The sequence below is a fragment of the Gekko japonicus genome, unplaced genomic scaffold, assembly GCF_001447785.1.
Source record: "Gekko japonicus isolate JY-2015 unplaced genomic scaffold, Gekko_japonicus_V1.1 scaffold1289, whole genome shotgun sequence".
Taxonomy (NCBI): Eukaryota; Metazoa; Chordata; class Lepidosauria; order Squamata; family Gekkonidae; genus Gekko; species Gekko japonicus.
In genome coordinates, this window is record NW_015175397.1 from 304,317 (window position 1) to 329,626 (window position 25,310).

Consider the following 25,310-nt stretch of genomic DNA (forward strand, 5'->3'; position numbering starts at 1 on the left):
ATCGGGGGGGGGGGGGGGCGGCTGACGTCCCCAACGTGATGTCATCACGTTGGTGATGCCCCGCCCCCTCCAGGAACGCCCCCAAAGTCCCCTGCTGGGGGCAGAAGATGGACTTGGCAACCCTACCTATTGCACATTCATACCTTAGTGCGTAGTGGCTAATGTACCACTTCTTCCCTCCCACCCCAATCCACAGAGCTTCAAAGATAATAGAGAATAGGCTTCCAGGACAACCTCATCCAAGCCGTCTCCTACATTACATTTATTTAATGCAGAATACTTTCAGATGCAAGCCAGCACCATGTTAGTTTGAAGCAGAGAAAGCTGTGCAGCAGAGATAGTGAGGCCAAATAGCAAACTAGCTGCAATGTAAGTAAGTGAGGCACGTGGCATTTGGTAAAATATATATATATCCTAATTTTACATAACCACTAATGGGATCTGAATTGGAAAAGAGATTGTGTGGTTCTGGTGGCTACTCAATGAAAATGTCAACTCATTTTGAGGCAGCTGTGGAAAAAAGGCAAATTCCTAGCTGGGGATTGTTAGGCAAGGAACTGAAAATAAAATAGTCAGTGTCATAAATAGAAATACGCAATGCGCCTGCATTTAGAATACAGTTTGGGATGGCCCATCTCAAGGAGATAGTGTTATGTGGGAAAAGTGCAGAAAAGAGCCAGGAATTATTAAGAGACTGGAGCATTTTCCCTACACAGAAAGGTGAAAGAGCATTTGAGTTTGTTTGTTCATTTCCACTTCATAAAAAACTGGTGATAAAGGCATAAAAATATGAGTACATATGTGCTGTCAAGAAGCAAACGACTTATGGCGACCCTAGCAAGGGGCTTTCAGGACAAGTGAGAAACCGAGGTGGTTTGCCATTGCCTTCCTCTGCAGAGTCTTCCTTGGTGGTCTCCCTTTCAAGTACCAACCCTGCTTATCTTCCGAGATCCGACGACATCGGGCTATGCCATGCTGCCATCACTCCCAAAGCATTGTACAGGTTTACAAAAACCATGTATGATTTAGAAAGAATGGGTAGACCGATTTTTTCCCCTTCCTCTCTACTAAAACTGCCTTTTTATCCCAGCTTTCCTCCAAGGAGGTTGTGGTAGCATCCAAGGTTCTTTCTTCCTCAATTTTATCCTCTCAGCAACTCTGTGAGATAACTCAGGCAGAGAAAGTGTGACTGACCCAAGGACTAGGCTTGCCAAGTCCCCCCGGGGGGCGGGGAAACCCCCGCCCCAGAGGTCCGTTCCCCGCCACCGGTGGATCGGGCCCCGGGGGGAATCCCACCCCAAAAGCACGCGACGTGCACGTCACCCAGACGCTGGGCACGCTGGGGGTGGGGCCACGGTCATCCGAGGGAAAACTCTATGGTTTTCCCTCGGATGGTTGTGGCCCCGCCCCAGCGTGCCCAGCGTGGTCGCGTCACTTCTGGGTGATGTGGTTGCGGCGCGCACGCACACTCCCAAAGCAGCACTGGAGTCCCCCGCTCCAGCACCGCTTCAGACTTGGCAACCCTACCAAGGATACCCAGTAAGCTTTGTGACTGAGTGGGATTTTGAACCCAAGGGATTAGACAAAGTCACGGGGGACAGGTCCATCAGTGGCCATTAGCCATGGTAATGAAATGAAACCTCTAATTATTCATTCTTACAGGATGGCAGAGGGCTCTTCTCTTTATGCCCTGCTTGTAGGCTTGTAGGCTTCACAGGAGCATCTGGAAAATAAGGATGCTGGACTGTAGAGGCGGCCTCGGTTTGATTCAGCAGAGAGCTTGAAATGTTATATGGAAACCCAGTGTGGTGCAGGGGATAGAGTGTTGGGTTTACACACACGGAGCCCAAGCACAAGCCCTTGCTGTACATGAAATTCAGCAGGCAACTGTATGTTGCTTGCTACCTTGCAAGGTTGCAGTGTGGATAAAATTAAATCAATAAAGTTTTTTTGTGTTTTTTTGCTGTCCAGTGTCAGCCAACCCATGGCACCCCTGTAGGGTTTTCAAGGCAAGAGATGTTCGGAGGTGGTTTGCCATTGCCTGCCTCTGTGCACTCCTAGGTGGTCTCCAATCCAAATACTAACCAGGACCAACTCTGCTCAGTTTCTGAGATCTGATGTGATCAGGCTATTCTGGGCTTTCCACGTCAGGGGGCGTTATAATGAAATGAAGAAATACTGGCAGATAATTAGCTACGAACATCAGTCAATAGGTGTTGGGCTCAGTTAGCGGGCAAAAGCCTCTGACACGGAAGGATAAAAACTGGTATTTATCTGTTTGTTTAATTGATTTTTAACCCGCCCTCCCCTGCAAGCAGGCTCAGGGTGGGTTACAACCAGTGTTCCCTCTAAGCTGAGTTAGTGTGAGCTAGCTCACAGTTTTTTAGCCTCTGGCTCACACATTTTTGTCTTAGCTCAGGAAGGATGGCTCCAGAGCAAACTAATTTATGCAGCAGCCAAATCTCCTGCTCACAACTTTAATGCCAATAGTTCACAAAGTAGAATTTTTGCTCACAGGACTCCATAGTTAAGAGGGAAGATTGGTTACAACAGCAGTAAATACACAATTCAGTATATAAAATAACAGTTATAAAATCCAGTTACATTAGGCAATTAAAATCAATAGTAACAAACGATGGCGCCATCTGACCCAGCCAACTCTATCTTCACCTGCTCCTGTGCAGGTTCCCTGTATGGTTGCAAGTGGGTGACAAAAAATGATTTTTAAAATCCATATTCAAGCTAAAGTGTTGTTGTCACAGCATGCAGTTTCTGTTCTATCAATCAATCAATCAATCAATAAACCTTTAATGGCATATACAACATTAAAATCAGAGACAGAAAATGACACAATCAACTAAGAATCTAAGTTAATTATAAAATCATAAAACGGAGTTTCCCAAATTTTTCACTCTTATCACATCAGCTAAAAAATTGGCCACTGCCACAGTAATTTCTGCTGTTATATCATTCAATAGAAATTGGCATTTTATTTCATTGGAAAGGTGATGTTTACCATGCAACCAAGTGTTTAACCATTTTTCCCTAGCAGATACATGCCACGAACAGTCTAACAATATGTGATCAACAGTAGAGGGGGTGGCCAGTATAAGTGAATCTCTGCCACCTCAACCATAGGCCTGGTTGAACATCTTCATTTTACAGGCCCTGAGGAACTGCTTTAAGTCCCACAGGGCCCAGATCTTGATGGGGAGTGTTCCACCAGGCCAGAGCCAAGAAGGGTTTGGCTGTGGTCAAGGCTAAGCAGACATCTCTAGGGCCGGGGATCACCAGCAGGTCTTGATCTAATGAGTGTAATGCTGTACGAGGGACATACCGGGAGAGACGGTCCTGAAGGTATGTTGGCCCCAGACAGCATAGGGCAGGGGTGGCCAAACTTGTTTAACGTAACAGCCACACAGAATAAATGTCAGATGTTTGAGAGCCGCAAGACATGAACAAATATTACACACACTTTTTAAATTGGAAAATATGCCAATTTGCTTTTTATTACCATTAAATGAGACTGCCAAAAACAAAAACAAAAGGGGTAACAGAAGATACTGATATTCATTTGTCCAATTATATGTATAGTCCCCCCGGGGGGCAGATTTCCCCCGCCTTGGAGGCCCGATTTCCGCCACCGCGGAATCAGGCCCCGGGGGAAACCCCACCCCGGCGTGCACATCAGCCGGAGGTGACGTGATGACGCTGGGCACGCTGGGGGCGGGGCCACAGCCATCTGAGGGGAAAACTCTCAGGAGCCCCCCACCGCGGAAGAAAAAGAACTTGGCAACCCTAAGTAGCAACGAAAATAATTTTATGGTTTTGGGTCACCACAACATGAGGAACTGTATTAAAGGGTCGCGGCATTAGGAAGGTTGAGACCCACTGCTTTAAAGGTTGATTAAGGGCTTTATTAACCAAGTTCCTTCACAGAAGGAAGAATCTTGCTCCCGACAGATCTGATTTATGACCTCATGAGTGACTCTTCTTTTTAACCAATCAAAAGGACTGTTGCCATTTTGAAAGAGGCTGTTACCATTCTGAAATTGACTGGATTGAGCTGTCACTCTGCCAAAAAGAACACCCTATTGATTATTATCAGCCAGGATGCATCAATGTGTTTATTACATTTGTTACACTCCTTTATTCCAGAGAACTCAGAACCTGTGTTTTAGCTTCACAACAGTCCTGTGAGGTAAAAAACAGCAACTTGACTAAGGGCAACATTGGGCATCTTAGGTTTTCCCACATCCAAACACTGAATCACTGTTGCATACTGGCTATAATGGAGGGATTAAGCGAACAGCAGACTTAAATAGACGAGGGATCTACGCCACACACATTTATATAGTTTATGATTTATTTAGCCAATTGTAGCTAAGGGATGCAGTTAAAATACATTTTTACTCAGCAGTCCACAACACAGTGAAACAATAAGTCTATTGACTTAAATAAAGCACACTTTTGCTTCAGATGATCTTGATTGCAACAGATCACATTGTTTTGCAAGAAACGTCTACAAGTGCCAGGAGATATTACTGCTGCCTTGGATAGAAATAAACATCTCCATACCTCCTGCAATAAATCAGTTTTGACTCTTTTAGGTTGATGAAGTGCCCTTCAAATTTGTTCAGGTTTTTTTCTGATTGAACACCCCAAGGGTCGTGGAGTAAGCCGTCAACTTCTTCCAGACCACAACTATAGAGCCTTTTCCTATGGGGTTTTTATAAGTCATCCCTTCAGATCCATTGGCAAAGGGTTTGAGGGGAAACTTTCTGGCAATGTTAGCTGAACACACTGCAGAAGGCAAATCCGATTGCAGGAATCATGGCCAGAGCAGACGTACGGCCTTTGGTTTAGTTGACCTGATCGCTGTTCTCTGTTTGCATGTTCGTAAAGTTTCTGCCCTAACCATTGCGATAGCAGAATGAAATACGGTGCATACATCCAGGACACAGTTGTACAATTTAAGTTCAAGCGCCAGCTTGACTACCCACCAATTTTCAAAACTGTATTATCACATTTTTATCCTGCTCATCCTTCAAGGAGCTTGAGGTTGTATATATGGTGTCCTTTCATCTTTACAACTACTCTGGATGGCCGGTCAAAACTTTTGTGTGTCTTGAATCAATGAAATTGATGAGCAACACATACAGGACAAACAAAAGGAAATTAAATTGTGTGATTCAATACCAGTGGATATACTGATGGCCACTAGCATAGGTGGCTTTTAAAAGGGGATTGGTCCCTTCAACTGGAGATGCCGGGGACGAAGCAAAAAGTCTGCAAAAGTTTCTGCAAAAGTTTCATAATTGGCTTATGGAATTCACTGGCCCATCGCCAAAACAAGAAATGCTGGATCACTGCCAAAACTAGCAACTCCATATGAAGTTCCCCCCTCCTGTCTTCATAATGTATAGAAGAAACTGCACATTTCCGTTTCATGATGTCATGGCACTTTGTGTATTCCCTGAAGCAGACATTATAGGGAGAATCATAGAATCATAGAGTTGGAAGGGGCCATACAGACCATCTAACCCAACCCCCTGCCCAATGCAGAAAGGGAACACACTATGGGGTTGTCATTTCGAGCAACTATTTGGTGATTGCTGGCCTAGAAAGCTATTTAACCCTCAAACCATCCTGGGGGGGGGGGATTACACATGTTGCACTAGGCCTATATTTCCATCCCAGATCATTTCCCCCATCTATCCAGGGGTAAAAGATCTCCCAAATATTCTTGTTTGTTTGTGGTTGTCATGAAGGGATGCATCTTTTCAGAGTACTTAACAAGAATTCACTGTATCATGGTTTTCTTAATAAACTCTTGAGGTAGAAAAATACTCCATGGGGTAAAAAAAAATATACCATTGGCCAAAATGCAGAGATTCTTTGGGGTTTATTTCCCACCTAGGTCCTTTTTTTAATTTACAAGAAGTAAACTGTCAAGTGGCTCTTCTCTGAGGATATTGTTTACTACTTGTACAGGTGACAGTGTTCTAAGAGGAAAAGTTTTTAGAACCATTTTTTTCTGAATTCTGCCTCCAAAAAAGTAAGACAGGGGTAGCTGATTCATCCTAATAGTGTTGCCGGGTAGCTCTGGTAGAAAAAGAATGCTAGACTAGATGGACTTCTAGTGAGCCATGGACAGACATATCCTTATGAGCAGAAACCAAGGGAAATCTTTGTGTGTGTGTGTGTGTTTTGTAATTACCAAGTTGCCATTGAGAGAGTGGGTACTATTAATAGATTCAAGGTCACACTTTCTCTCTGCTGCCGACTCAGTGCTTAAGGACTTCAGGTGACTCATCGAAAGCCCATACAATTGGATAGTTTTCTCCGTATTGCTTGCCCAAGAGTTCTTTTTTCTGAATAGACCATGTTTTGTCATTTGATCCTGAGAACATAGCTTTGTAAGCCTGCCATTACTCATCACTTGCAATTTTAACCGCTAGCTGAATGCCAAGGTGCAGCCTTTCAGGAGGCAGACAAAATTCCCCCCCCCCAGATCTAAGAATGAGAGAACCTAGTCCTAGGATCTTGGGCTGCAAAACCAAGGATGGCTCTAAGAAATGTGTTCTCTAAAAACATTCAGCTCCTACATATCACCATAAAAGGTCAGAAGCATCTAATGATCCCTTAAGCCGTTCAAAGCCATGTCCTGCTGGGTAACCTGCCTCTTCAGATTGGTTTGCTCTGTGGTTGCCCTGCAGGAGCTTATTAATAGCAGAACCTTCCAGAGTGAACAGGAATGGCACGAGAGGGAATGCTGTGAAGCCGCAGGGTTTGTAAGGTCCTTGCAACTAGTGCTGCAGAATCAAAGCAGAAGCCGAGAAAACTCCCAGGAAGATGTCCCCGCAGTACAGAAAGCCACCATCCCTTCTTGTGTGGGCTGCACAGCTGCTTGTTAGCTTGCTCTCATGGGACTTGCCAGGAGCACAGTCGGGATGGAGCCTTGATGAGCATCCTTTGGAGCTCTTTGTAAATGTCCACAAGGATGAAATGGGGTACCAATTTGCTTCTGGAAAAAAGTACTACCTGGTCTAAGGTTAGAGCACGGGTGCAATCTGATGAATTTGGGACAAACCTGGAGGAAGAGCCAGGCTCTGGTGTGGGATCAGCTGGGGGGGGGGTAATACCCCCAGCTCAAAATACCCAGCATATTAAGCAAAATGCCTGATATTGACCCTGAGATCCAACTAGCAAATGCTTTGGGGTTTGTTTGCATTTATTTATTTATATCCTGCTTTTCTCCCCACTTGGGACTCAAAGTGAGTCAGATGCATACCCTCCAACCTTCCCGACATACTTGTAATATCCCAGTCGTCATACAAAGATCCCCTGCCTGAGTTTCCCCCTCCCCTTTGCACGTTGCTGACATCTGCCTTCATTATGCTGCATCCATTTAATCCACAATGGCTGGTCTTCCATCTGTTTGGAAACAAGGAGGGTATTTGTTCTTTTGGCTAAATACATTCTCGAAAAACATATTTATCCTATTTATCCTGCCAGTAGGTTCAGCGTGTACCTCCACAGCTGTAGCATGTGAAAAGGGCAGGCTTTGCATGGCGTGATGCCTTAGTGTCCGTGCACATACGTTGACTCAAGAGGACGATGCATCCATCGTCCTGGCAAGGGAATGGACCCCTGTAGAATGACATGCCTAGCAACTCTGATTATTTTGACAATGCATTTCCCAAAGGAAAATATAGAGACTAGAAAATAGAGGCTCTGTCTGGTAAATAGGGAGTGCAGAAACATTTACAAATAGCCCGGCAAAATTCCAAACAGTTCACATCTTGCTTTACAGTGCTGAAGAGGGGCCAGCATTCTCTTAATAGGCACTGGGAGAACAAAGGTATACCTCCACCTGGCTCTTTTTTGTGCTGGGCTAGAGGAAAGGATACCCGGCCAAGCCTTGGCTGGCCTCTGGTGTCTCTAAACAGCTATTTTTTGCCATTAGTTCTTCCCGGAGCTTCTACTTTTTGAGGATCATGGGCTGGCATCAAGCAATTCCTCTGTTTCTCACTATCCAAGTAGTTACAAGGTGCCAGACAAGCTCTACATCATCCAACCTTGGTTTGCTGTCATGCTAAAAGCTGAAGCTCAGCCAAATAGGGAGAGGGAAGTAGGGGAAGGACTAGACGGGAGGGGGGGGGTGTCTGTTAGGATCAGGGGTCATTTCGTAGAAAAAGAGCTAGGGGAACTCATTAGCATAACTCATTAGCATATGCCACACCCCCTGACATCAGGGGCCTGGCGGTGGACCTGCAAGGCCAGCGGGAGTGCGAGGAAGCCCCGCCAAGGCCCTCCCTGGCCCCAGGCAGGCAGGGGTGGGGAGAGGCGGGGGGGGAGCAACTTACCCTCCCTCTTCTCCTGCCTCCTCCTGGCTGAATGAGGGCTGGAAGCGGGGCGGCCGGAAGCAGGGGGCGGGGCTTCATCATGTGCCCCGCCCCCTGCACCTCACCCAGGGGAACTGCGTTCCCCCGCGTTCCCCCCCGAAATGACCTCTGGTTAGGATGATCCTCCGTAAGGCAAAATTAGCTGTATTTGAACCAGAGTGGTGTAGTGGTGTGACTAAGATCTAGGAGACCTAAGTTTGAATCCCTACCATGCCATGGAAGCTTGCTGGGCGACTTTGTGCCAGTTATACTCTCTCTCAGCCTAACCTACTTCATAGGATTGTTGTGAGGATAAGGGGGAGGAAGGAGAATAGTGTTGTGAGCCAATTTGGGTCCTCATTGAGGAAAAAAGTACTAACTCTGGAAAGACAGCATACAAAATGTTCTGGATAAATGAACCCATGTCATTGTGTTATAAGCAGTAAACTCTAAAGGTCAGGACCTGAGGGAATATCAGTTTAAACTGTTTAAACTGATTTAATAGTCTACTTAGAGAGCTCCAAAGCCTGTAGTTCTGTGGGAGTCACTCTTTACCACAGCATATTCAATGCCTAAACTACAATTCCCAGAATTCTTTGAGGGCAGACATAACAATTAAACTGGCCTAAAAACAATTTTTATTTGTTGCCTTTCTTCCTTATGTTTCTGGTGTAGATCTATCACATTTTCACACAGTGTTAAATCACCAGTGAGCCTCTATGTTTGATGATCATCAGTGTGGGACAGAAGGGGGGTGAGTGGCATTTGTAATGCGGGTTCAAGGCAGGTTTTTTATTCACATCATAAACCAGTATAAACAAAAGCTGCCTCAAGTGGCAAATTCTAAACTGCCATATGTGTCCAAACACAAGGAGAGAAGCCAAATCTGTCTGGAAAATCTGTGAAGTGCTATTCTGAATAGCACAGCAAAAGATGTGAAGTGCATGATGGGTGATGCTTTCTTATTATATAATGCCAGTAATTCACCAGGGATCTGCAAATATATTGATTGAGTCCTACACCCAAGATCTAAGGCTGCATCTTCAATATCTGTGCAGTTCCCTGTTGAAGGACCATTTGTGGCTTGAAACACTGCAGGAGTTTGTTTATAAATATATCTTTCCCTGCATGCTCCTGCCGAGTGTTCTTGTACTGCATTCATTCCGAGAGTTTTTCTCTTGTTGAATTATCCATTAAATAGGACAAAATAAATATAGATGGTTTGCCCGTGGCTGAGCCGAAAAAAGGAGAAGACGAGTTTTTTGTCATTAATGCTTCAGCGGCAGCAAGAACCACCCCTTTTTGATCACAGTTTGTGTACTGCAATAAAAGAGGGCCCAGTGTCAATACATTTGAAGGGAGGACAGTTGGTCATTCCAGTGAGTGGATCAACCAATATCACCAGTTCAGAAGGATTTGCCCTCAGCCTGCTTTGATTTGCATTTTGTGAGGGTGCCACTTAGCCAGATATGATTGGTTGTGTTGTACCATGATACCATCACATTCAGTGGGTGATTCCTGACTGGTTGGGATTATACACAGTGAATGAGAATGAAAACCTATGAAAGGTGAAAAGGAGTAGCAACAATTTAGAGAGGAACACTGGCTGGAAACATGCAGGAAGAAAGAGATATGCTCAAACAGAAGGGTTTTTTTTTTGGGGGGGGGACATTCCAGGGCTCCCAAAAGCATTGATTTTGCCTCGGAGTGGGCAAACATTCAGCCCCACTATACATTTTATACTCCTGGGGCTTGTTATTGCGTTGAGGACACACTTTGCTCCCCCTCACCAATGCTGTCAACAGATGTTAAAGCAAACAGACACCAATATTTATTTATTTATCTAGAATATGTTTGCCCTGAATCCCCCCCCCTCCCCACACGGAGACTCAAAACAGCTTGCAATAAATAATGTATCAGAATGTAAATTGGGTGTTGTCTGTTCGCAGTGCATACTCAGAAACCTTTCGTTTTTCTTTTGCTCGCATCCAAAATCTTTTTTCATTCTCTCTGTGTTTCTGCTTTTCTTGCTTTGCTGCTGGTGGTCTGAATCGCCTTTAGGTATTCTAGTTCCAGTGTCACCATTTTCATCTGAATATCTCCTGGTATTTCACTGACTTGTAGGTAAAGGAGCCTGAATGGGCATGGCACACTGTGCACACCCAGAGATACACGGTGTATGTTTGTGAAGTAGGGTGTTTGGTGCAGAATCTGTTATCTTGAGAACCTTCTATTGGGTGTGCAAAAAGAAAAGGGAAATGTTGGGAAAACATACAGAAAGCAGGGAAAAACTTCCCAGCACTTCTCTCTGTTGCTTATGGGTATTGATGGATACAAGCTTTAATCCTTTTAATTACTATACCAGTGTCCTACTTGTTTGTTTATTGCAGTTCTTCCATCAAAGTCTGAGCAACCTACATGGGTTCCTGGAAGGTCTCCTATCCAGGCACTGGTCATATCCAGCAGCATTAAGCAGGGCCCTCAAAACCTGAGGGCACCTTCTGATTTCTGACACAGGGTGTCACAGGATGGCTGCCACAGGATGTGGAGCCAACCACAAAATAGCTGCCTTTGGAGCTGGAGCCAACCACAAAATGTCAGGGAATTAGTTTATTTGTATCTCTGATAATAACTGTTCAACATTTCAGGCAGAAGCTGTGTTTAACAAGATGCCTTTCTGAATGAGCATATTGTTTAAAAATCTTTTCTTGCATCCACACAGCTTACCTTCAGTCACGCAGGGAAGATCTTTGTGTTGTGGTGGCAGCTGCTGCCAAAGCAGTATTTTTAAAGATCGGTGAGATCTCCAATGGCCAATCAGAAGCCCTTGCTGGGCAAAAGCCCATCTGGCCCCAACCGCTTTCTATACGCTTGGCAGGCTCCAAAAAGGTGTTGGCAGGTGCCATGGTACCCACAAGCACCATGTTGTATTTAGCTTCAAAAAAGTTGCCGGACCACATGCCTCTGGAGCTTTCCTAGAAGCAAAGCCCTATTGAATAGGATTCTGAATAGACCTACCTAGGACTGCAGACCTAATGGAGACCCATTATAATTGACTTTAAGCAGTGTGCCAATGCATTAAAGACAAATATCTTTTTGAGTTTAGGCTACTGTAGTTCTGGTGACTTAAGGTAAGAAAGGAAGCCTTTCCTCCTACCTATGAATGCTCACTCAATGAACATTACTGCTACAAACTTGTGCTTCACAGGGCTTTCTTTAGGCTGTACTGTATCTTAATTGTTAGATCAGCAACACCTCAGGGGCATTTCCTTCATGGCTATAGCACCAACCTCTTGGAAGGGCCTCCTATATTGACTGTGGCTAGGAGACAATGGAAAGCTGCCTTACTCAAAAGACTTTTTGGTGGGAGCTGCTGCTGTATGTGATGTTGGTAAAGAGGGCTAAGGGGGGTGTTCTGTTTATTTGTACATTATCGTGTAGGCTTTTAACTGTGTGGTTCAGTGCTCAGTGCTGTTTTTAAGCGGCTTTGAGCCACTGTGAAATGTGGGGTTGGATCAAACCAAGTTTTCCACTGGTGAAAAGGGAGGAGGGGTTCTTTTTGACCATCAAAATGAAGATCACAGAACTTACACAGACAGAATCCATGTGGGATGGGGGCTATAGTAGGGACAGGAACGGGGCATGACTTAAAGCCGGCTAGAGCCAACTCTTAGGGCATAAATACCTTAAAGAATGAATAAAATGCTTTCCCTATATCAAAAAGACTTTGGTGTTGAGTTGTGGGTCCTCTGCAATCGCATTTAAATATAACTGAGCATTGCTCAATTCATTAGTGAAAAGGCAGACGATTGGTTAAATTAGAATGGTTTAAGCATTTGATAGGGCTGCTTGGATTCCTTCCTGGATGCCCAGCCTCACTTTTTATTTTTCAATTTCATCTTAGATTTTTTCCCCATGTCCATTTGCTTGGGAAAAAAATTAATGCTGAATCTGAGAAGCAGAATGCATTATGCCAAGACAGCGCCTGTGTGCAGTGTATACAGATGGGTCCTCGGTTTTAGAACCAGGGTCCCCTGGGCATGGAGTCTGCATCTTATTTTTTAATTTTAGCAAGCTGCGTCACCTGCTCTTCTCCTGATTTCAAAAAGAAAAGGTCTCAGTAATCCTGCCCCATGGACAAGGCTTAATTTAAGCCAGGGCTCAGCTCTGGAGCCTACTTTGAATGCCAGAGCTCAGCTTTGAAAAAAGGGGAGTGAGATATTAATGCATTAGTAGTGGCCATCTCTTGCCTGGGAGTTTCCATTCCCCGGCTTCAGCCAGCACATTTCCTTGCTCGTGCTGTGGGGATAGAGCAGAACACAGAATTAAACGTTTTTGTTGGAGAGGTCAGTCTTCATTGAGTAGAACAGAACAGAACTATTAGGTCTCTGTGAACTGGTCGTTTTCAAAAGAAGAGGCGGCTTTGGTGATCCATTTGTGTAGAAAGGTGACATGGGGACTGCCATATCACAGGGTTGTTTTGTTTTTTCTGTAAAATTCTCAAGAGGGGTGAGACAATTCTCCAGGTGGAGTAGCGCATCCACTGATCCTGGCCTGCATAAGAACCAAAGAAGCCTTTGTGGACCAGCAGCAAGCAGATGCAGACTATACTGGGCCCTGATTTCCACACACCCCCTCCATTGTGCATTTATTAGAGACTGTTTTTCCTCTGCCTGAGAACAAGAGTATATCTGAGCTAGTGAAGCAATACTTAAGTAACCTGTGGAACTCATTGCCACAAGATATGATTTCCACTGGTATAAGTGGTTCTTTTTGTTAAAAAATAATCAAGAGATTAGTTACTTGTAGAGGACTGGTCTCTCTGTGGCTAGGAATGCTGCCTTTGGTGTGGTGAGAGGTGGGAAACAGCCACAGGGTTTTTGTGTATGGTTATTATGAATTCCGTTGGGACAGGTGTTTGGCTGTAGTCAAAGAAAACACCCTTTGGTCAGACCCAGATTGGCAGTCTGGACATTCCCCATCCTTGCTTTTGAATCCCCACAGGCCTGTCAAGGCAGAAGGAAGTGTCCACGGGTGTGTTCTAGATCAGGGTACCTGGTTTGGTGGTAGGCTTGGACCTAGCAGTTCCTTTCTTGGAAAAGAAGTGGACAGCAGCATATATTAAGGTTTTCTTATTTTACCCTCATAAGGATGAAATACGGTAACAGGCTCAGAGGCATTCAGAAACCTTCAAGGCTGCTTGGGGTGTTATAGCCTGGTCACTCTAGTACTCTTTCACATGGGGACAGGCTTGCATAGTTTCCCCACTGGTGCCGTGGCTGCTGATAGAGCACAGCAGTAACCAGGCTTCCACATGACAGGTTTCCCTGCTGAACCTGCCAACCTAGCAGTTCGAAAGCAAGAAATTGCAAGTAGATAAATAGGTACCACTTCAGTGGGAAGGTAACAGCGTTCCGTGCGCCTTGGTGTTTAGTCATGCCGGCCACATGACCACGGAAATGTCTTCGGACAGCGCTGGCTCTTCGGCTTTGAAACGGAGATGAGCACCGCAACCCTAGAGTCAGACTCCACTGGCTTTCGAGCAAGGGAACCTTTACCTTAGTCCCCCTACAACAGCCATTCCTGTCACCACTAGCAGGGGCTTTGGGGGGGGGTTAATCAGCAATTGACAAATCATTGTAGCCTGCTAACAATCTGTCCGTATAACGGTCAGCTTCCATGGTTATAAAATGCAAGTTTCTAGCCCCTTTTGTTGTGGAGATATAAAGGAAAGGCACATCTCCACAATGAAGGGGCTAGAGGCATAATTTTGTTTAAAATGAAAGCAGGGGGATTCCGAGGACCTGATATCCAGGTTGTTATAATGCCATAAATCAGCAATTGCTATATAGATATAGATATAGAGGTTGTTATAATGCTATAAATCAGCCCTCCAGTGGCAGTATGGCCACCACAGGGGACTGGGGCAAGGAAAATGGTACTGATGTGGATGGAAACAGGAAGATCCAAACTGTCCCGTCCTTATGGGTATCATGCCAGCCTTCCTTCAGTCTTTCCCAAAGCGTTGCTGCAAAGCAGGTTTGGGAAAGGTTGCAGGAAAAGGGGGAAACCGGAAAGTGCATGGAAGCACCACTGTGTTGCAGGGGAGGAGGTGGAAAGGAACAAAATGGTTCCCAAGCCAGGGCTAAAAACCTTGAGTGCAAGAGACCCAAGTCCAGTCCATCTGACTCCAAATAGGAAGGGCTTCATTCGGTTCTGTCTAGTGTGAGGGCAAAACTAGGTGTCACGAGGGAAGCAGAAAGGTTTCCAAGCCTGTGTTTTCCCTGCAAGACTAATGCAGGAAGTGGAGGGAGCAGTTGCAGTAGAGAATCCCTCCAGAATTGTTTCCTCTTCCTCTGCCAGAAGTGCCCATCCCAGAAGTGCCCATCCCAGAAGTTATGGCTCTTTTGGAAGAGGTGCAAAGCTATTTCCTCTTCCCCTTCCAGAAGTGCCCATCCCAGAAGTTGGAGGGCTTCCGTCTTTATGGCTCTTTTGGAAGAGGTGCAAAGCTGTTTCATCTTCCAGGGCTTTCTGTATTATTTGAGTTTTTCATCGATTAATGGATGGGGTATATTATTTGATGTGTTATTGCTGATGTCTTGTGGTTACAGCAGGATTTCCTAGTTGTAAGCCCTATTTGGGGAAAGGCAGGGTATAAATATTTTAACTAAACCCTTACCCAACCTGCTGTTTCTTTCTTGAAAATACCACATGCGTCCCCTTGGCCTTTCTTTAAGAACTTCAGGATAATGTACATCTTCCCTCCCCCATTTTGTTCTGACAACATCCCTGTGATGTAGGATCATCTGAGAGCTTGTGACTGCCTCAAGGTTACCCAGTGAGCTTCACAGCAGAGTTTGGATTTGAACTTGGATCTGCCTGGTCTGTTAGCTGTGAAGTCACAGCCAACTTATGGCGACCCCTGGTGGGGTTTTCAAGGCAAGAGACGTTCAGAGGTGGTTTGCCAGCCCATTGCCTACCTCTGCATAGCAATCCTGGTATTCCTTGGTGGCCTCCCATCCAAACATTAACTAGAGCCGACACTGCCTGGCTTTCAAGACTGGGCAAGCCCAAGCCCTGGTCCAGTATTATAACAACTGCACCACAGTGGCATTCGTAAAGTGCCCTTTCTTCTTGATGCCTGACCTTTCCCTGTCACTCCTGACTTTTCTTATTATTTCAGCAAAGTTCAAACTCCTCCTCTCAAGTAAGGAAAGGTTCCACACCCAGTGTTCCCTCTGTTAGTGGGAGCTAGCGCACAGCTTTTTAGCCTCCAGTTCACACATTTTTGCCTTAGCTCAGGAAGGATGGCTCCGGGGCCAACCAATTTATGCAGTCGCCAAATCACTCGCTCACAACTTTCATGCCGGTAGCTCGCAAAGTAGAATTTTTGCTCACGAGACCCCACAGCTTAGAGGGAGCACTGACCACACCATGTTTGTACTCAGAGGCAGGTGGTTATTGCTGCACTGGCTCAAAGACTGGGTGCCAGTGTTCCCTCTAAGCTGAGTTAGTGTGAGCCAGCTCACAGATTTTTAGCCTCTGGCTCACACATTTTCGTCTCAGCTCAGGAAGGAGGGCTCCAGAGCAAACTAATTTACGCAGTAGCCGAATCGCTTGCTCACAACTTTAATGCCAGTAGCTCACAAAGTAGAATTTTTGCTCACAAGACTCCATAGCTTAGAGGGAACGTTGCAGTGGGTGCCCCCCTGGCATGTTTCGCTTGAAACAGCTCTCCCTACTGTTCATTTTACCCATTGGACTTTAACCTCGGGTACCTCGCTGACTCCTGCTCCTCAGTTCCAACCCTGACGGCCCTCTCTCTTTTTTCTCACGCAGCCGAGCAACTCAACGGCATCGGGGGCTCAGGGATGGTGCCCCCCGTGCCAGTAGCCAGCTCTCCAGACAAGCAGCAGCCCTGCCTGGCATCTCCCGTGGCGGCGGTGGCGCCCCACGCCGCCCCCTGCCCCGAGCCCAGCCAGAGCTCCAAGAGCGGGCCAGCCTGGGGGACCAAAGCAGGGGAGATCTCAACGACGGTTGCGGCACCGGCCACTCCGGGAGCGGCGCCCAGCAGCAACGGCAGCACCAAGCCCGATGAGGAGAAGGCCAAGAAGCTGCTGTACTGCGCGCTTTGCAAGGTGGCTGTCAACTCGCTCTCTCAACTCGAGGCCCACAACAAAGGTATGTTTCTCACCGAAAATAAGAGAATGGCTGGGCCTGAAGGGAAACGGATAGCCTCCTCTGGGGATGTTGTTGTAGCCAAATGATGCATTAGCTTACTTGGACAGACCCTTCTTGTATGCAAAACGCACTTGAGTGGAAGTACTTTATAGTAAAAAAGCTGCGAGGTGGGGGGGGAGAGAGAAGGGGCTGCTCAATCCTTCCTCTGCCAGACAGATTTCTCTTGAAACGCTCTCACCCTGTTCTGTGTGTGGAACGTGCTGTTAAGTTGCAGCCAACTTACGGCGACCCCAGCAAGGGGCTTTCAAGGCAAGTGAGAAGCGGAGGTGCTTTCCCATTGCCTTCCGTGGCAGAGCTTTGCTTCGCGGTCTCCCTGCCAAGTACCGACCCTGCTTAGCTTCCAACATCAGGCTATACCATGTCACCTTTCCTCCCCCCATTCTACTTAGGGGGAAACCAGCAGACAGGTGAAGGATCAGGAACCCTTCCCTTCTCCTCCCTCCATTGCTTCTCTGCTGCAAAGTGTCCCCTTCCTGGCGATGCTTTGCAGAGGATAAGATATCATGAAACTAACATGATCTGTTATGTGGCTGAATGGTGAACGGGTTTGGAGCAGACGTTAGTTTGTTGACTTATTTGCTGCTGCCTGTCAGAAGAAGGGCAGCCCGAATCTGCACCAAGTAAAGGGGCAATGCGCGCGTCCACACACATGCAAATTGGAGCACATTTGCATACATGCACTTCCATGTTCCCAGTTTTACTAGCTGAAGGGGAGGGGGGCTATTGAAGGCACTGACGCCCACCCCTCAACTTCTGGAAACCTTATCTATCCACTTTTCTGGCTTCTAAGATTTCAACCATACATGTTCACAGGCATAAGGGCTAGAAAACTGCTTTAAAAATAAATGAACATTGAATTTTCAAGAAGCTGGATGCTACATCTAGTTTCACATTCTGCACTCTCCCCTTCCCAACCCCAAAATCCGGTACAACATCCACACAATATTATTTCGTGCCTGAGATCCAAGCCTGAAGTTCCTTACAAAGGGCTTCAAAATCCCTCCTCCAGAGGCTCCCTCTGGCCGCACTCAGCTTGGAACTTAAATTACTGAATTCATTTATACCCCACTTTTCTGCCTAATGGGGGACCCAAAGTGGGTTACAACAGTCTCCCTTCCTCCATTTTCTCTTCATCAGAACCCTCTGAGGTCGGTTTTGCTGAGTTCTGCTTGTCTGCCTCCCTGCCTGCCTGCCTGCCTGTCTATCTATTTGTCTCTCTCTCTGTGTGAGACTTTGGTTCAGTGAAGACAGCAAGGAAACTTTGTGTTACTGTGTCCCTGCCCTAATCTTTCCCTGCCCGACTTCTTCGGCTGTCCCATGCTGAGAGGAGCACAGTGTGGCAAACATATATGCAGCTATGCCAACCATGCAGTACATCACCATCTGCGCCAACCTATGCAGTCTGGCACCATCTCCTCCAACTATGACCATTGGTCCAAAAGACAGTGGGGCACCTCTGGATGTAGGGGGAAGTACTTTTCATGATCAGGCAGATATCCTCCCTGCACATATACTAAGGTCCACGTTGTTCATGTGGTCTCTGTCCTGATCCACTTCTTAAGCCCATATTTTTTACCTTTAGAGGCATCTTGGTGCTGAGAGATTCTCTGATGCAATAGATTTCCTTTACTCCTTTGCAGCCAGTGTCCTTTTACAGCAGATGCTTTACAGCTGTCCCCAGAGCCATTACTCCTTCTTGATAAGCTAATTCTCATAGCCTGGGTGGCTTTGTGCAAAAGCCTTTAGAGCCCTTGAATATCACTGAAGTGCAAAGTGTGGATATATTACCATAAGTATCTGCAAATGAAACCGTTGTTTCCCTGAACTGTATTGTAAGCCGCATTCTGAATAAAAGGGAGAGCAAGGAAGGCGTGCAAAGATCCTTGAAGTAGCAAACAGATGTGAGAATCTGGGCAGCCTTTTGGTTGTGCAGCATGGCTAATCCAGACCCAAAAAGCGAGGGATGGGGAGTGAAGATCATCTCTTAATCTGCCCCTTTACTTTAAACCCTGTCCAATGTGGCTTTTCTGTATTCTGCTTGATCTTGGAGGCAGTTAAGACGGCCCACTTCCGACTCCTCATATGAGCTTCTTAACAGGCAGAAATCCAACAGGAGCAGCTTTCTTGAGCAGGCGCACTGGGGGGGGGCACTTCCCCTGTTGAATTTGTTTTGCCTCATACAGCTATTCAAGGTGCAGGATCCCGGCCAGAAGAAAGGTTGTAATCGTAATTCTAGTCCAACCTCACCAGCCCAAGTGTTCTGTATATCCACAGGACCCATGGGGTGAGCGTATGGATCAGATTTTCCCAGAATGCTCTTTACCTTTGGCCTGGCAGCCCTGGAAACCATAGCAAGAGGCCCTGCGGGTGTGGCTGCAGAGCCCCTGGTGGCAGTGGGGCCAGCATTCCTCCTTCCCACCAGCTTTCCAGGCCTGGAGAAGCAGAACTGAAGCCTGGGATCCGTAAAGCCCAGCTGGCTCCCTCGCCTCTTTGGAAGCAAGACTTTCCTCTCCTCTCTGCATCATTTTGCTTGTCTTGCTTCAGCCTATATTTTCTGTCCATTCGCATAAGCATCTAACAAGAGAACATCTGCAGAGCTGCGAAGGAAGCTCAAGTAGCAGAAGGGAACTACAAGGGAGGTCCAGCATTGTCAGGCATCAGTAAAACTGGGGCTAGGAGAGGCCAGAGTTTCCCCTTCCGTTTTGCTTCCCATACCTCAGCCTGTATTCTCTCTCCACGCCCTTGAGTTCCAGAGGCAGCCTTAGGGCACAACTACACCTATCGGCCTGACACGTACTGCATCACAGATACGCAACTGGACTGTCAGTCAAACATACACCGGGGGAACTCAACTTTAAAAGTGTTCATTTGTCAGCGCTGCAAGGGAGCACTGTGGAGGGTTTCCCTCCAACCCCGTTTTCCCCAGCAGAAAGGGAGGCAGGTGGGCTTTTCGGCCCTTTTCTCTGGGTCGACATGCCCAAGGAAGGACACATGGAGCCAGAGAAAAGGGGCAACTCCACCATCTCCCCTTCTGCTGACAAAAGAGGGTTGGGAGGGAAACTGAAGCTCCTTCTACTCTCGTCACAGCGCGCAACGAATAAGCACTTGTTAAGGTGAGTTCCCCTGATGCATGTCTGCCTGCAAATCCAGTGGCACAGCCATGACCTGACATGTATCAGGCCCAGGGGTCATTTCGTAGAAAAAGAGGTGCAGGAGCTCATTAGCATAACCCATTCGCGTAACTTATTTGCATATGCCACACCCCCTGACATCACCGGAAGTGTGTCAGAAGGCAACACCTACCACTCAGGCTCCATTGGACTGTTTTGGATTGCTAGCTATTGGGGGGGGGACGCGCAGATCTGCCCTTACAGAGGAGGGAGAGCTTGTACCTGAAGGGGGGGGGGCTCTGCAACTTACCTGGTTGCTTCTTGCTCCTCGTGACCCAATTGAGGGCTTCTGGGAGCAGGGGGCGGGGCTTGTTGCATGTGCCCGCCCCCTGGGCTCTTTACTGCTGGAGCTCCGCTCCTGTGCGCTTCCCACAGGAAATGACCCCTGATCAGGCCTACCATCTAGCTTGGCCCTCAGTCTCCACAGGAGTGAAAGTGCTCATCTTGCCCTAAGTCGGGTATTTTTACCTCTCTCTTGCTGTGCTGAATGGGAGAGGTTGAGGGTAAAATATGTGCCTCACGGCATAGATTCCCCATCCCTTATTTTACCTTTCCCTGATTATAGGATACTGTCATCAGCTTTTAGGTGGTTCTCCACTTTTACAGTTTAAGGAGTAAAGGGGGGGGGAGGATGTTTAATTAGGATGAAAGTCCCTCTGATCCTCGTTATCCCACCTCCAACTTTTGGTTGAAAGTAGTCAGTGCTCTTTACAGTGTGGAGTGGAACAGGAACTGCTGATCCCAATCTCCCCTTCCAGAGTACCAAACTGAAAATACGAAACCAAGCAGACCATTTTTCATCCCCCCCAATACCTGATGCTCAACTGCCCTCAACATTCCATGGGACATAGAGTGAGCATGCTCAGTGCTCTTAGAGTAAGTTTTGGATGAGTGCCCAAATGGGTTTCTTCTTCTCATTCTTTTTATTAACAAACTAGTATTTACTGCATACCCAAGGAGTCTCCATAGTATGCAAAAAAAACAAACCCTCTTATGTGTGAGTGGGCCGACTGCTTCTTTGCCCTGTGGCTAAGCACAGCACCATCAAGTTCACTGTTTAGAGGATACTAAGCTAAGGGTAAAAGAAGAGAGGATGCTGGAGAACCACTTAGTCTGAGGTACAGCTTACACTCTTAACCACGGTGCTAGATCTTGGGCATGTTTCCAGAAACACTGAAAGTTAAGGGATCATTTTGGAGCTAGGGTGAGGAAGGATCAGAACTCCCCTCTGTACTAAAGAAGAATACAAGCCAGTCTGGTGTAGTGGTCAAGTGCACGGACTCTAATCTGGGATAACCGGGTTTGATTCCCCACTCCTCCACTTGCACCTGGCTGGATGATCTTGGGCAAGCCGTAGTTCTGATAAGAGCTGTTCTTGAAAAAGAGCAGTTTCTGTCAAGAGCTCTCTCAGCCCCACCTACCTCACATGGTGTCTGTTGTGGGGAGGGGAAGGGAAAGGAGATTGTAAGCCGCTCTGAGACACCTTTGGGTAGTGAAGGGCGAGGTATAAATCCAATCTCTTCTTCTCTTCTTCTTCTTCTACAAGGTGGGGCAGGATGGGGTGAGCATATGGATCTAGTTGCATTTGTCTCTACCTATCTGCGCAAAGATTGGTAGATGAACAACAGCGCATGGGCATATTCTGTGTGCTAAAATTGATACTGACTGTGTAATTTAGCATGAAGAAGATCTCTATTTTCATTTCTTCTTTTTTTTTAAAGTAAGTTTCTAGTCCTCATGACTGCAGAGGTACACTTGGGAAAAAACGTGGGATACTTCCTATGTTCCCTCTAAGCTATGGAGTCTTATGAGCAAAAATTGTACTTTGTGAGCTACTGGCATTAAAGTTGTGAGTGAGCAATTTGGCTACTTGCATAAATTAGTTTGCTCTGGAGCCATCCTTCCTGAGCTAAGACAAAAATGTGTGAACCGGAGGCTAAAAAACTGTGCGCTAGCTCACACTAACTCAGCTTAGAGGCAACACTGGTTACTTCAATAGTTACAGTTCTGGATGGAGGCATGGCTACAAATCCTGTCTCTGCCATGCAGCTCATTGGGTGGCCTTGAACCAGTTACTCTCTCTGGTCACGACCTAGAGGGCTGTTGTGAGGATAAAGTGGGAGAGACAAAACCACGTAAGTGACCATGACCTCCTTGGATGAAAAGGCATATGTAGAAAGTACATGGGCTGTGCCTGGTATTATCTTAGAAGCTGGGCTAATCATGATTTGTAGCTGGCAAGGCTTTTACTGCCCTAGGTGCCTCTTTTTCCCATATGAGTGAACATCTGAAGCTGCTTTGTACCGTCAGACCTTTGGCCCACATAGCTCCACAATGTTTGCTCTGACTAGCTGCAGTCTCTATACTCTCAGGCAGAGAAAGATCTTCCCCAGTACAAGCAACTTGAGATCCTTTTTATAGCAGATGCCAGGAACTGAGCCTGGGACCTTTGGCAGAGACAGCTGGTGCTCTGCCACGGAGCCAGGTCCCCTCTCCGTGAGTAGCTGCAGAAATTATGCAGGGAAAGCCAGTATGTATAAAATTAGTTTGTTGCATCATTTGCACCCGTGGAAGCGTTTGGCTTTTCTTTGGACATTAATTTGGAATACTTTTGTTCAGAGTTTTGATTTTGGGTTGTTGTTGTTTTAGCACGAGATGTGGACAGTCTTTCTTCGATGTCCAGTGTATGATTCTCCTAAGTCTCCTACATCCATTCATCTGATCATTTCATCTTGCCTTATTTGTAACACAGAAACATTCTTAAGGCCTCCTTTTTCTTCTTCCTTGTGCTTCCTTCTTGTGTGTTGGTTTCTTATAGTCAGTGAATCCCGTTGACTCTGAAACGTTTTCCGCCATGGTGGGTTCTGCCTGATCCCCACAAGGATATTCCAGGATCTTCCCTGAATTTTTGGGGAGGGGGATTGTTTTTTTCCCCAAGTAATTCTCCAGATCTTTTACCTACAATGGTGTAGAAAGTATCCAGTGATTCAGGGAAGCCTGTTCCTACCCATAAGATCTGGACACTGATTCTAAAGATACAAGCATGTCAGCATTTAATTCTCTCTCTCTCTCTCTCTCTCTCTCTCTCTCTCTCTCTCTCTCTCTCTCTCTCTCTCTCTCTGTGTGTGTGTGTGTGTGTGTGTGTGTGTGTGTGTGTGTGTGTGTGTGTGGCAGCTTTTACAGTTTAAATTAACATGATGTGATTCCTGAACGTAGGCTTTGGAGATGTATGTTTGTATGTATTGTATTGTATGTATTGCATTGACTTCTTAAGATCGCCACGTGTACCCATAAGCACCATTCCAAAATTTCTGAACGTAGGCTTTGGAGATGGCATATGTATGTATGTTTGTATGTATTGCATTGACTTCTTAAGATCTCCACGTGTACCCATAAGCACCATTCCAAAATTTCTGACCACAAGCCAGTTGGGTTTTAGTTCAGATTTACTAAATGATTGTGCTGCTGCAGGCCACCTAGTTTGTTATTCCGTAGCCAGCCTGGTTTGAATCGCTGGACTCCCACTAAGGCTCATGGGCTTTGGCATGTGTTACCAATTTCACTGAACACCCCAAGGACTAGAGCACTCTGCATTTTCAGCCAAAAGAGTGCCCAGAATGTTAAGTGGGTTCTGTTTCATATCAATTTCACACCCTTGACTTCTTTCGGCTTGTGGGGCTTCCAGGTTTCTTTACTCTTGGAAGTAGGAGTTCAATTGACTTGAAATTGACATTTGGCTATCTTACGGTGACCTTAAAGCATGTCCATAAAAAGCAAGGCGAAAATTGATCCCATACTTCGAGGCAGGATTGTGTTAATGCTGTAGGTCAAGTGGACACCTGAAGTTTATTTTTTTTCCCCCTCACCCCATGTTTGCTTTGAGAAGACTGTTTCTGTTGGGGCGGGGGCGTTAAGAAACTGAGATTCTGTGGTCTCCTGAGTTTAAATGAGGGCAGCCCCTGATGTAGAGTTGCCAGTAGAAAAGCAAAATGTCCTATCATTAACAGCCTTGCTCGGGTCTTGCAAACTAAGGGCCTTGTCTTCCTTTATAGAGTCAAGCCATCTCATGTTGGGTCTTCTCTTCTGGCTGCCTTCAACTTTTCCAGGCATTGTTGACTTTTCTAGTGACTCTTGTCTTCTCATAAGGTGACCAAATCGTGTTCTTTGCCTAGGTACAAAGCACAAGACTATCCTGGAAGCGCGCAGCGGGTTGGGGCCTATCAAGGCATATCCACGCCTCAGCCCCACGGCTGGAGGGGAGCCAGGCAGCCAAGACCCCAGTGCTCAGGAGAGAACCTTCCACTGTGAAATTTGCAATGTCAAAGTCAACTCGGAGATTCAGCTCAAACAGGTACTGGAGCCAGCTGTGAGGTGGTGCCTTAGTCTTCCTCTTGGAGACTTCACCTGCTACTAGGGTGTGGGTCTGTTTGGGTACTGAGTAGTCGGGGCTCGCTTTTTACTGGGGCTCAGCCCCCAAAACTAGTTTTTCTCTATACTCAGCTATGGAACATGTGAAATAAATTCTAAACTCAGTGCCTATGAGCATGCAAAAGGTGCGTTTATTTCTGCACTGTGTAACAGTAGCTAGGCCTTACCTCTCTGCAATTAGGGAAATATATCAATACAGGAAGCTGCCTTATATACAGTCCAGACCATCAGTATATCCAAGTCAGTACTGTCTATACTGACCAGCAGCCTCTTCCAGGGTCTCAGGAAGAAGTCTTATTCCATCACCCAGTACTTGATCCTTTTAAATGGGAATGCAAGGAATTGAACCCGGGACCTTCCACATGCCTAACAGGGGCTCTGCCACTGAACCACTCACAACAAAGAAGATAGGCCCTGACCTGGATAGCCCAGGCAAGCCCGATCTCATCAGATCTCGGAAGCTAAGCAGGGCCAACGATGGCAAGTCCTTGGACAGGAGACCTTCAAGGTATACAAGAGGTGGGACACAGAGGCAGGTGATATCAGGCCCCCTCTCTGAAACATCCTAGCCCCAGTAGGGGTCGCCAGAAGTCAACCATCTTCCAGGCACACACACATCCAGACACGTACGTGTGTGTGCGTGCGCGCGCACACACACAAAGAAGACAGCTGCCCGGACATCTTGAGTCCCAGTCCGTACCATTTCAGAAATTTAAGAACCAGTGCTGTTCTTGTCACTGGGACAGAGGGGGCCCTATTGTACAGCGAGGTGAGACAGCCACCTACGATGTCAACGGCAGGGCTCCATTACCATTGCCGATTGGGAGACAGGACTGAGGCACTGGGCACGCTGGTGCCCTTGCCCAATTCCTGTTCCTTTCAGTGGGGCTGGTTCAAATGCCCTAGTGACCTAAGTAGTTGGTCATAGTGCCAAATCAGCAGGCATGGCCTAGGAAGAAGCATGTAGCCCCCCCCCCGCACCTGGACTGCTGCTTCCTGCCTCCACGGCAGAGGCACTGCTTCCAGAACTCATCTTCAGCCTAGCTGGGGCAGCACAGGAGGAGGGTGCTTGGAGTAGTTAAAT

General features: G+C 46.6%; 1 protein-coding gene across 1 annotated transcript in view; it reads left to right on the forward strand.

Moving 5' to 3' along the window:
- ZNF385A (zinc finger protein 385A) overlaps window positions 1–25,310 on the forward strand; it is a 102,315-nt gene that overhangs the window by 73,307 nt on the left and 3,698 nt on the right. The window contains exons 4-5 of the mRNA XM_015425680.1: window positions 16,227–16,568; window positions 23,971–24,149. Of these exons, the coding sequence (XP_015281166.1) occupies window positions 16,227–16,568; window positions 23,971–24,149 (521 nt within the window). The remainder of the gene's footprint in view (window positions 1–16,226; window positions 16,569–23,970; window positions 24,150–25,310) is intronic.